Below are 13,078 nucleotides of genomic sequence, written 5' to 3'. Positions count from 1 at the left end.
CAGATGTCTGTCCAGCCTTTGTTTGAATACTTCCATTGAAGGAGAACTCCCCACCTCCTGTGGTAACCTGTTCCACTCTTTGATCACCCTCACTGTCAGAAAGTTTTTTCTAATATCTAATTTGTGTCTCCTCCCTTTCAGTTTAATCCCATTGCTTCTAGTCTTTCCTTGTACAAATGTGAATAGGGCTGATCCCTCTGCACTGTAACAGCTCTTCAGATATTTGTAGACCGCTATTAAGTTTCCTCTAAGCCTTTTTTTTGCAAGCTAAACATTACCAGATCCTTTAACTGTTCCTCATAGGACATGATTTGCAGACCGCTCACCATCCTGGTAACATAATATGTTAGGCTGAAGGGAGACAACGTCCATCTAGTTCAGCCTGTTTCCACCCCCCTTGTTGATCCAGAGGAAGGGGAAAAAAACAATGAGGCAGAAGTCAATTAGTCCATTTGAGGGAAGAAAATCCTTCCCGACTCCACAATCGCAGTCAGAATAATCCCTGAATCAACGTTTTGATCCTTCCTACCTGACTCCAGGACCCGGATCAACAACCCCGCTGTTTTTTTAATGACTACATCATGTAATATTGCAGCATCCTATGAGCGGGCCCCAGCCTAGGAGATGGCGGGGATGAGTTTAGGCCTTGTCACGGTGGCACCACCATCTTCCACCCGGAGGGTAACTAGGGACACGTCCAAGGGACCGAGGACAGGCTTTTAAATGGGGAAAATCCAAGAGGGGTTTACTTGTTGTCCTTTTGTCACGGGTGACGCCACTATTCCGTCCTCAGCGGTGAATTCTAGACGTTGTAATAAAGAGTCCACACACGCAGAGTTGACTTTTTAAAGGCAGTACCGGGAACGGTTGGTAAAGTGATTTACTGTAAGATAACTTGCAAACTTGGAACAGTCCATAACAACTTTACATCCACTAGCAAAAGACACTGGTGCAGGAAGACATGTGGTGTGACAGGGAGGAAACACGGGAGACCAGAGGGATTCTCACAGGCCAAGTTATCTGTGGCACTCTATTCCTGGACATGCTTCACTTCCACTCACCAACTCTCTAGCGGTGCACACTCATGGTTGAAGATCCACACTCAGCGCTACACAGTGGGTTCACACGGTCTTGCGGTTCCTTTTCTGATACTGCATAGCATGAGATAGGCCCTGGACACACACAGCATTCTCTCTGCCTCTTCCATCTTCTGGGTCCACAGACTGAAGGTGTCTGTGTGCCCACAGGCTCCTCTCCGGACACTCTCAGTAGGAGACTGATAACAAAGACCTAAAAGCACTCATGCACCTTGCAAACACATTTATATGACAAGGTCACATTACATACAAAAGATACATTTCCAGACATAACCCAGACAGTAACCCATTGAGTGCTGCAACTTTGCAATACACATAATATTCACTCACATAGAAGACACTGACAACACACATAAGCACAAGACATACATAGATCATTCAGAAATGTCTAGAAAGATGAGTACATTGACTTCTGTACACTATAATATTATAGCGCTCTAGAAAGGCATCTTAGACCTCTTGAACTCCTCTATCGATTTTGCCATCACCATGTTCTCAGGCAAAGAGTTCCACAGTCTCACTGCTCTTACAGTAAAGAACCCCCTTCTATGTTGGTGATGAAACCTTCTTTCCTCTAGATGTAGAGGATGCCCTCTTGTTACCGTTGCAGTCCTGGGTATAAACAGGTCATGGGAGAGATCCTTGTATTGTCCCCTAATGTATTTATACATAGTTATTTGATCGCCCCTTAGTCGTCTTTTTTCCAGGTTAATAATCCCAATTTTGATAGCCTCTCCAGGTATTCCAGTCCTCCCATTTCATTTATTAACTTAGTAGGCCTTCTTTGAACCCCCTCAAGCACTGTAACATCTTTCCTGAGCACCGGTGACCAGAACTGTGCGCAGTATTCCATGTGAGGCCTGACACGTGCCCTATATAGTGGAAGAATAATATTCTCATCCCTCGCCCCTATACCACTTTTAATGCACCTCAAGACTTTATTTGCTTTTGCAGCAGCTGACTGGCATTGATTGCTCCAGTTAAGTCTACAGTTAACTAGTACCCCCAGGTCTTTTTCCATCTCACTTTTCCCTAGCAGTATCCCATTTAGCGTGTATTGGTGACATTCATTTCTCCTGCCCATGTGCAGAAGCTTACATTTATCAGTATTGAACTTCATTTGCCATTTTTCTACCCAAGCCCCCAGCTTATCTAGGTCCTTTTGTAGCCGCACATTGATCTCTGTTGTATTAATCACCTTGTATAATTTCATATTGTCTGCAAATATCAATCTTTTACTGTGCAGCCCCTCTATCAGGTCATTGATAAATATATTGAACAGAATGGGGCCTAGTAACTCTTCTCTGAACTTGCTCCAGTTCTTCTATGTCTTTTTTAGAGTGGGGTGCCCAGAACTGGACACAGTATTCCAGATGAGGTCTGACTAAGGAAGAGCAGAGGGGGATAATTACCTCACATGATCTAGAATGCCTTTTTTTGCTGCTATGATCTATTACTATACCCAAGTCTTTCTCACATGTGCTGCTGCTTAGCCCAATTCCTCCCATTCTGTATGTGCTTTTTTTCATTTCTCTTGCCCAGATGTAAGACTTTGCATTTCTTCTTGTTAAATACCATTCTGTTAGTCGCCGCTCACTGTTCAAGGCTGTCTAGCTCTTTTTGAATACTCTCCCTCTCTTCCCTAGTGTTAGCTATCCCTACTAGCTTTGTGTCATTACCAAATTTGATCAGTTTCCCCTCAATTCCCTCTTCCAGATCATTTATAACAATGTTGAACAACACTGGGCCTAGGACAGAGCCTTGTGGTACCACACTTACCACATTCTTCCAATTGGATGTGCAGACATTTATGACCATTCTTTGAGTACGATCAGTCAGCCAGTTGTGAATCCACCTAACAGTTGTCTTGTCAATCCCATATTTCGTCATTTTTTCAATAAGTATGGTATGAGATACTTTGTCAAATGCTTTACTAAAGTCAAGATATACTATATCTACTGCATTTCCCTGATTAACCCAGTCGGTGATACTATCATAGAAGGAAATTAGAATAATAGAATGTTAGAGTTGGAAGGGACCTCCAGAGACATCTGGTCCAACCCCCTGCTCAGTGCAGGATTCACTAAATCATCCCAGATAGATTCGTCTGGCATGACTTGTTTGTTACAAATTCATGCTGTCTCTGGTTAATTACTCCATTCTCACCAAGTACTTACATACATGCTGTTTAATAATTTGTTCAAAGATCTTTCCCTGTATAGAAGTTAGGCTCACAGGCCTGTAGTTTCCTGGATTCACCTTCTTCCCTTTTTTTGAAGATAGGGAAAACTTTTGCCCTTTTCCAATCTTCTGGAACTTCTCATGTTCTCCATGAACTTTCAAAGATTATGGTGAGTGGTTCAGCAATTACCTCCGCTGCTTCTTTTTGTATCCTAGGATGTAATTCACCTGGACCTTAAGACTTGAATCAGCTAAGTGTTCCCTACCCATCTCTCTGCTTACAGATAGCCTGCATTCTTTTATTCCTTCAATAACACAGGGAAGATCAGTTGATGTTTTGGTCTCTGTTGCAAGCCTCAATTCATTATTAGCTTTAGCGTTTCTGACACTTGCCCTACAGTTTCTACAGACTGCATTATATTCTTCTTTAGATATTTCCCCCTCTTTCTATTTGATAAACATATTTTTCTTCCTTTTTAGCATGTATTAAGTTTTGTGTTCATCCATTCTGGTGTCTTTAAATGCTTCCCATTCTTCCTTCTTTTAGGGATTGTTAACGATTGTGCTTTGAGAATCTCATTTTGCAATATTTACCAACCTTCTTGGACATTTCTGTCCTTAAGAACATCCAGCCATTGGATTCTTCCTACACTCTTTCTGAGTTCATCGAAATCTGCCTTTCTGAAATCCTACCTTGAGGTCTGAGACTTCTCAGGTCTTCCGCCCTTGTTATCCAAAATTCAAGGATAGCACGATCACTGCCTCCTAAGGCAGCAGCCACTCTACTTCCTCAACCATTTCCTCCCTGTTGGTAAGAATTAGTTCCAAGATCGCAGATCCCCTTGCTTTATCTTCTACCTTTTGGAAAATAAAGTTGGCAGAATGAGACGATAATAATTTGCTTATCTTTTACCTGAGAGAGATTCCCAACAAATGTCTGGATAGTTAAAATCCCCCATGATCACCATGTTGTACTTTTTTGCAAACTTGGCCATCTGATGTAGAAAGAGTTCATCCATATCTTCTGCTTGTCCAAGTGGTCTATAGTAAATACCTATGTCCTATCTGTTGTTCTCTCCTTATATTCTCACCTTCTCCTCTATTATTAGGTCTGTTTCTTATAAATAAGTTGTATCTTTCAAGCCTTGCATTCCAATCTTATGTATTATCCCACCAAGTTTCTGTGATGCCTATGGATCCAATCAGTAATTATTAAGAAATTATAGTACTAGTGTTTCTGGTATGCGCCACTGACTAATATAATGTAGTAAAAGGGATTGAAATTGTAAGCACACGGCTGCTGTTTTAGGACCTGTGATGATGTCACCGTCATTGCTTACATGCGCGTATCACACACACTAAGGCTCTGCTACATGTGCATCACACACAGCACACACAGCTCTGATACATGGGCATCACACAGCACACACAGCTCTTATACATGCTTGCCACACACAGCACACACAGCTCTGCTACATGCACATCACACACAGCACACACAGCTCTGCTCCATGTGTGTCACACGCAGCTCTGCTACATGCACATCACACACAGCTCTGTTACATGCGCGGCATAAACAGCTCTCATGGCTCTGCTATATACACATCACACACCATACACACGGCTCTGCTATATGCGCATCACACACAGCACACATGGCTCTGCTATATGCGCATCACACACAGCACGCACAGCTCTGTTACATGCGTGTCGCAAACAGCACTCACAGATCTGCTATATGTGAGTCACACACAGCACACACGGCTCTGCTACATGTGCATGACCCACAGCACATATTGCTCTGCTACATGCGAATGACACAGCACACACGGCTCTGCTACATGCACATGACACACAGCACACATGGCTCTGCTACATGCGCATGACACAAAGCACACACCGCTCTGCTACATTCGCATGACACACACGGCTCTACTACATACATTCTTTATCAGCCTCTGCGGGTTTCGGATCTGTGATGATGTCACCATCATGTGATCAGGCGCGGAGGTCAGAGCCCAGGTGACTGATCACATGATGGTGACATCATCACAGGTCCTCAATATATAGAAGAGTCATGAGCAGCATAGAAGGTGCAGACAAAATTGCATCAAGACTGATGCCTCTTTATTTTCTCCACAGAGGAACAACGTTTCGACCACATGTAGCAATCTTTCTCTATTTTATGCTTTAGGACCTACGATGACGTCACCATCATGTGATCAGGGGCAGAGCATGTAACTCACTCACGGACTCACAGACAAGTGGTCGTTAGCACTTTGATTTTTCTTGTGTGTGTGCGTGTGTGTATATATGTATATAAATATAAATATATGTATCCCCTCGGCAATTTATTCCCTTTTTAACTGCTTGTCTATTACAAAAAATATTAAAAGCTTAAAAAAAAAAACCTTCTTGAAATTGTCATAATTGAAAAAATATAAAAATTGTTATTGCTGCATCTATAGCGAGCGGAAATTGGGAATATCAGCTTGGGTTATATCACTCAGTGGCTATGTACTCTTGACTCCCATCCACAATGCTACATGTAAAAGGTGAAATAGTGGATGATGGTGGTTATTTTTTGTAATGGCAGTCTAAAACAGGCCTGAGTGAGGGGCTGTTTGGTAATTGCACTTCCAGTTGGTCAGGCTATAAACAAAGTTTATGGATGGTGGGGGTTGTGGTCTCTACTCCTGGAGGTCAGTATGCTACGTAGTGCAGATGATACCTAGTGAGAAGGAGCTACAGGAGTCAGGGTAGGGTGAAACTGTAAAACTCACTTTTATTGCAGTTCCAAGCAAACAAGGCAACGTTCTGTAAGTCTGTTTTCCGTACTTGAGAATTTAGAGTTTGGTGTCTCGAGATACCACCCTCAGTATAATGTGTCGTATCTGGTATCTTTCCTTCTTTTTCCTCAGACTTAGGGATGGATTGTCTCTAGCTGTCCTTTATCCAGCTTTGTTGATCTTCTTCTAACTTCCTTATCCTTTCTCGCTATCTTATTATTAACTACATCTCTCTTTCACTATTGTATTCTCTATCACTAAAGGGCCATTTACACGCAATGATTATCGCTCAAAATTCACTCAAAAGCCATCGTTTAAGTGATAATCATTGTGTGTAAATGCTCCCATCTTTCACTATTTGTCTGAACGATGATTTTTAGGTGAGCATAAAATCCATCCTTCAGCCGGAGAGAAGATAATGCAGACTGCATGCTGTGTTTGCTGTCCATGGTGCTGTATTCTACATGGGAGCACTGATTACATTGTATTTAGCTTGCAGCCCTGCGGCAGAACACAGGAGCTAAATGCAGAGAACAGACCACCTGCTAGTCTCTGCATACAGTTCCCCAAGGCTCATTTACATGCAAATAAAGGTGATAAGCTTTTGAACCATTATACCTTAGCATGTAACTGGGCCTTTACTTCGTACTTGCTTCTAACTTCTTTACTACTTAACAACTAATCTCTAGAATTGGGTAGAGCTATTTATTAACTCTGGTCCTCCCATGAGCATAGGACTCAGGGGCTGGACAGGGACCTCAGAATGCTGAATTATTGCCTATATACTCTAGCTCCAGACTCCAAGGTCCTCCAAGTACTAACTCTGTTTTTGCATTTTTGTTGAAGGAACATAACCATTTATAAAGCTAGATAACATACTTTTGTAGTGACAACTTCAGGTCACTGCACGTCTGTAAAGGTTCGTCTGTAAATGAATTAAATTACTATGTTAGGCCACCTTCAGACAGCCGTATCGCATCCGGCTGCGATAATTCTCGCAGCGGGATTCGACCCGAGCACCTGCAGGGACCAGCGCCGCACTCAACCGCTCCCGCAGCTCCGGCTCTTTCATGTGCCGGCTGCTGGGCAGCCGGCGCATGCGCAGACCGGAGCCGGCGGCTGGGGAGTAACATTTCTGTGCGGGGCTCTGCGAGCCCCGCACAGAAATAGAGCGTGCCGTGGCTGTCTGCATAAGATTGCGTATTGTAATGCAATCCTATGCAGGCGTGTACGGGCAGAAATTCTGCGGGGAATCCTGCCACGGAATTTCCGCCCGTGTGCAGGAGGCCTTAACATGGGGAACTCCATAATGGAAAAGACCATAATGTCAGAATTGTGCTTTTTATGGTCACCCTGTCTCCAAGTATAAATTAAATAGAAAGTGACCAAGGTCATATGTAACCCAAAATGGTACTAATAAAAACTTCAGGCCATCACTGCAAAAAATGAGCCTTCACACAAACGTATCAACAGAAAAATATAGTAAAAAGTTATGGGGGTCAAAAAATGGCGACAGAAGCTATATAAATTTGGTATCTTCGCAATCGTAAAGACCTACAGAATAAGGATAAGATGTCAATTTTACTGCACTGTGAACAATGTAAAACCCATGCAATTGTGTTTTTTTTTTATTTCGCCCCACTTATAAATCTTTTAAAGTCCTCCAATACACTATATATTGTCCCATAAAAGGTACAATTAAAAAGTACAACTTGTCCCATAAAAGACAAGCTCTCATGTAGCTATGATGCCAAAAAATTAAAAAGTTGTGATTATTTGAAAGCTCGAATATCTAACATAGCAATTTCTAAACCTATATCTGTTTTTGTCCACAGAGCTGACACACAATGAACTGGCCAGTATTTTACGCCGTTTTTAGTGGTGTGAGCCGCCATTCTACTGGAATTGGACGCGTATGGCTCTCTGTGGTTTTCATCTTCCGTATATTGGTTCTTGTAGTGGCTGCAGAGAGCGCCTGGGGGGACGAAAAGTCAACATTTATCTGCAATACACAACAACCTGGATGTAACAGTGTTTGCTATGATCACTTCTTCCCGATCTCTCACATTCGCCTTTGGGCCCTTCAACTCATTATTGTATCCACACCAGCTCTTCTTGTGGCTATGCATGTGGCTTATCTGCAGCACCAGGAGAAGAAGGTTTTACGTCTAACTGGTCATGATGATCCTAAAGAACTAGCCGAAGTGAAAAAGCAGAAGGTCCGAATCTCCGGCAATTTATGGTGGACATATACTTTGAGTGTGCTCTTCAGAATAATCTTTGAAGCAGCTTTCATGTACATATTCTACCTCATCTACCCTGGTTATGCCATGATACGACTCGTCAAATGCAGCGCATACCCCTGCCCTAACACAGTGGATTGTTTCGTGTCTCGTCCCACAGAGAAAACTATCTTTACAGTCTTCATGCTCACGGCTTCAGGAGTCTGCATTGTTCTAAATGTAGCTGAAGTCTTCTTCCTCATCGGTAGAGCTTGGTCACGTAGAAGGCAACGTCATGGGGATTCATACCGTGACAAGGAGCACCGGCAGAATAAGATGAATACATTGTTAACAGGAGAGGGTCTTATGAAACGGTCCTCTGGGAGCCTAGAGAAGGAACATTGTACACCATCCTAGAGCCAAGGCATCCCCACTAATTATAGAAGACTTTAGTCAGACTGTTTATGGGCCAAAGAGGACATGATCAGAATAGGAGTCATTTACAGGACAATTTATGTTTTGACTGTGAAGGGCAAATGACTTAATTGAAACTGCAATATTTGCACACAATGCAGTGAGTACATTCTACTGATCATAGTAATGTGGGCATGTATATTGTACCGTCTAGATACTATGTTCTCTGTGATGCTCACCAATTGTCGACTGTCTATTTGGAACTGGTGCTTCTTGCAGTATTTTTTTTAATAACAAGGGAAGGGGTGGGGGGCATTTTTTCTATCGAGATGGGAAGTATTAGCAGGAGAAAAACAAATGTATTTGTACTGTTATAATATTAAAACAAAGTCTTAAATCTATATGTAATTTATAGAACCACAAATTAAAATCGTAAAACCATTCACAGGTTGAGGGAAATTTTCTTCACCTTTCACACTCTAATACAACAATTAAAGGGTCAATAAAGGGCCACTCTGGCAAAAACATATTTTTCCATCCCTTTTCACCTCAACTGATTGCATGTCACATTCTGGAGCATGCACTCCTATATATTGCAGTCACTTCCATGCAGTGCAGCCTCCGATTTGATGCTTATCAAGCACATCAATCCAATGATGCATCAGCACAGCATTATATGAACAGCTAGAGATTGTACCATCCCTGCTGCAGGTAAAAACCTTGACATTACATTCTGTATTGACCTAAATAAGCTATGGACTATAAGTATCCAGTCAGGTGAATGACCTTTGATTTCCTCTATTATAACAGTGTGATCATTATTAGTAACTGTGACAAGACTTTTTTTCCCCTCTGGGCAATTTCTCTGGCAGGGACCATGTAATAGCATCAAACAGACTGAGAAATTGACTAGTTTTAGAAAACATAACCCCAAGTAGATCTGAGATGGTCAGAAATGAGATCACATGACTATCTGAGGAGGAGGTCGGGAGTTTCAGGTAGAAAAAATAACTAACTAAGGTAAGGCTCAATTATATATACTGGAGGGATAGTAGCCATGCGACCCTTGCTTTTTCTCAGAAAGAATATACAGAGATAATTAAACTTTCTTACTGACTCACTTCTAGACAAATAGATTTTGAGGCAATGGGAAAGGTCCGGAGCTTGAAGACTAAATTCCTGCTCAGAGGGATGTGTTTGGACTAACTATCATAAGAGCGATAACTTAAAGCCCATTAACACGCAAAGATAATCTTTCGATTGAAAGTTTTAGCGATCATTTTGCATAAAGTGTTAATGGACACTAATGTCCATTAACACTTTATCATGTTTATTTGCATGTAAAAAGGGCCTACGGGAGCTGTTTGCAGAGTCCAGCATGTGGGCTGGGCTCTGCACACAGCTACATTATTCTCATTATGGCCATCCGCAGAATACAATGTGATCTCCTGGCTCCCACTAAGAATATAATTTGCGGTCTGTTGACAGATACTTTATCTCTCTATAGCTGAACAATGGATTTTAAACTCACTTTAAATTCATCATTCAAACGAAAAGTGCACAATGGTGGCGTTTACATGCAATGATTATCGCTTATTTGGGGTCGTTAGAACAAATTTTTAGCAATAATCATTACGTGTAAATGGGCCCTTACTTGGCATTACAGAATGAAGGAACCTTTTGGTAAAAATCATGGTAGTTGACAATGAAAACCCTGTCTAGTAGGAAGATAAGATAAAGATCTTTACAGGAGAAGGCCTGAAGCTGACTGATTTGTTTGGCGGATGTAATGGCCAACAGAAAGGAAATTTTCGTGCTCATATACTTGTCAGCTTTCAGCAGGGGTACAAACAGGGAAAGGCATAACTCCTATAGGACCAAAGGTAAGTCCCATGTTACCACCAGTTTCAATATAGTCTGGTAGAACCCTTCAGGAATCTCTTTATGAGAGGGTCCTTGGAAATAGGCTTGGCAGGAAAGGCTGAGCTAGCTGAAACCTGTACACTCAGTGCGGATGTCCTTTCTCAATCCCATCCTGGAGACAATTTAGAATTGTGCTGATGGAAGAGTTGAGTTGTTTTGTTGAACACCAAGTAAGAAATGTATGCATGATTCTAGTATAAGCTGTCTTCGTAGGTTCTGTTCTGGAATAAGACAAAGTGTTCTCACGCTGTCATACACTGCTCAGAATACAGAAAAAAACACAAGGTAGAAGGGGCTACGTTAGCCTTCTATAGTGTTGGAGGAGCCATACTTATTGAATTCTTTTAATTAAAATTTCCATCTGCCCTATTAGCCTACAGGGGCAGAAATATCCCACTCTTGCGCTGCTGGTTGAAATGTAAGAGAAGGTTCTTTGAAGCAGTGATTACATCTGTGCATTAATATCAACTTAACTAACGGATGAGTGACAGCATTTAGGTTGTAGTATGAAGGTGTCATAAAAGGTCTAGGCCGGCAGCCAAGTAATTTTCATGGAAGCTACAGTACTTCTAATAACACCCTACAGGACAGTAAAGAGTAAATATGGCCACACTTTGCTAGTCATACAATTCAACTGCAAATATACCAGTTTAGAAACACACACAGTCATATAGAGTTGCAAAAAAAAGTCAGTGAACCCTTTAAAATTAGGCTACACTTAGGCAGGACAACTGACGTTCTTGCGTCAACTATTGGCCAAAATTGCTCATCTGACTGATTTTTTTCCCCTAGTTAATACTTGGCCTATGTAAATTAACCTTACCTGGATTTCTGCATTAATTAAGGATAAATTGGGGTCTGATTGTTATAGCTGTAGACAAACACAACCTAACTACACTATTCTAGTAACCAAACAGTTGTAAGTAAACAGCCACAGTGTACACATAAAAAATAAGGGAACCCTTGAATTTAATAACATGTAGAACCTCCTTTAGCAGCAATCAAGTGGTTTGGGGCAAGGTTGATTGGGATGAACTGTTTTTTTTGGGGGGGGGGGGGGTTGACTAGCGTTGCAGTGGCCTTCCATGAATTTTTTTTATAGTAAACGCATGAAAATATGTTTTTGCAGTTTGTAGAGACTTCTGTGGGTCTTTTGTTGATAGCCTTGGGTTTCTTCTCACCTCCTCCCGGATTGCCTGTTGTGCTCTTGGCATGATATTACCAAGAGACCTACTCCTAGGGCGAGTAGCAACAGTCACAAATGTTCTCAATTTGTAGATAATTCGACTAACTATGGATTGGTATACACCCAGGTCTTTAAAAATGTTGCTGTAACCTTTTCCAGCTTCATGTATCTTATAACACCTTTCTGAGGTCTTCTGATAGTTGTTAGCATTGAAGCATAGTTCAGACTAACTGGTCTTTCTTGAGAAGAATACATGTCAGTAACCAGACCTTCTGTGCTTTTATTTAATGCGCAAATCACTAAAGAAACCCACATTTCCAATCTCAGCTTCTTTATTGAGATCCCTTTTGCCAATTAGCTTTCAAGGAATCATTAGCAGAGAGGTTTACTTAGGCTGCCTGTCCACGGGCAGGTTTGAATTGTGTTCTCCGCGGTGATAATCAGGCCGCAGGAAATACAGTGAAAGCTCTCCATAGGGTTGCTATGGAGATTGCTTCCCCCCTGTCCACAAGTGGAGAATCATTGCGATTCTCCGCTCGCGGGCAGCAATTCGCAGCATGCTGCAAATTTACCGCGATTCTCCGCAGTCAGCCTAACTGTCAGATAGGCTGACAGCGGAGATCCGTCTGCCGGCTCCTGCTCACGGGTGGCAGTATTCCACAGCGGATCTCCGCTGCGGGATACCGCAACGCCCGTGGGCAGGCAGCCTTACTTATACTTCCTGCACTGTGGATGGTGGCTTAAAGGGGTTGTCCCGCGCCGAAACGGGTTTTTTTTTTTTCAACAGCCCCCCCGTTCGGCGCGAGACAACCCCGATGCAGGGGTTAAAAAAGAACACCGGACAGCGCTTACCTGAATCCCCGCGCTCCGGTGACTTCTTACTTACCTGCTGAAGATGGCCGCCGGGATCTTCTCCCTCGGTGGACCGCAGGGCTTCTGTGCGGTCCATTGCCGATTCCAGCCTCCTGATTGGCTGGAATCGGCACGTGACGGGGCGGAGCTACACAGAGCTACACGGAGCCCCATTGAGAAAAGAAGAAGACCCGGACTGCGCAAGCGCGTCTAATTTGGCGATTAGACGCTGAAAATTAGACGGCTCCATGGAAACGAGGACGCTAGCAACGGAACAGGTAAGTGAAAAACTTCTGATAACTTCTGTATGGCTCATAATTAATGCACAATGTACATTACAAAGTGCATTAATATGGCCATACAGAAGTGTATGGGGTTTTTTGCCTTCCTCTGGATCAACACAGTAGGATAGAC

At 42.5% G+C, this 13,078-nt stretch overlaps 1 protein-coding gene across 2 annotated transcripts in view; it reads left to right on the top strand.

Moving 5' to 3' along the window:
• The window catches only part of LOC136580365 (gap junction beta-1 protein-like), a 58,233-nt gene extending 49,221 nt beyond the window's left edge, over positions 1-9,012 (top strand). For both annotated transcript variants that reach the window (XM_066580876.1, XM_066580877.1), the window contains exon 2: positions 7,903-9,012. In XM_066580876.1, coding sequence (XP_066436973.1) covers positions 7,915-8,706 — 792 coding nt within the window. In that variant the 5' untranslated portion in view covers positions 7,903-7,914 and the 3' untranslated portion in view covers positions 8,707-9,012. The remainder of the gene's footprint in view (positions 1-7,902) is intronic.
• The last annotated feature ends 4,066 nt before the right edge of the window (positions 9,013-13,078 follow it).

The sequence above is a fragment of the Eleutherodactylus coqui genome, chromosome 10, assembly GCF_035609145.1.
Source record: "Eleutherodactylus coqui strain aEleCoq1 chromosome 10, aEleCoq1.hap1, whole genome shotgun sequence".
Taxonomy (NCBI): domain Eukaryota; kingdom Metazoa; phylum Chordata; class Amphibia; order Anura; family Eleutherodactylidae; genus Eleutherodactylus; species Eleutherodactylus coqui.
The sequence above is the reverse complement of the archived record's forward strand: the minus strand, read 5'-3'. Positions and strand labels throughout refer to the sequence as shown.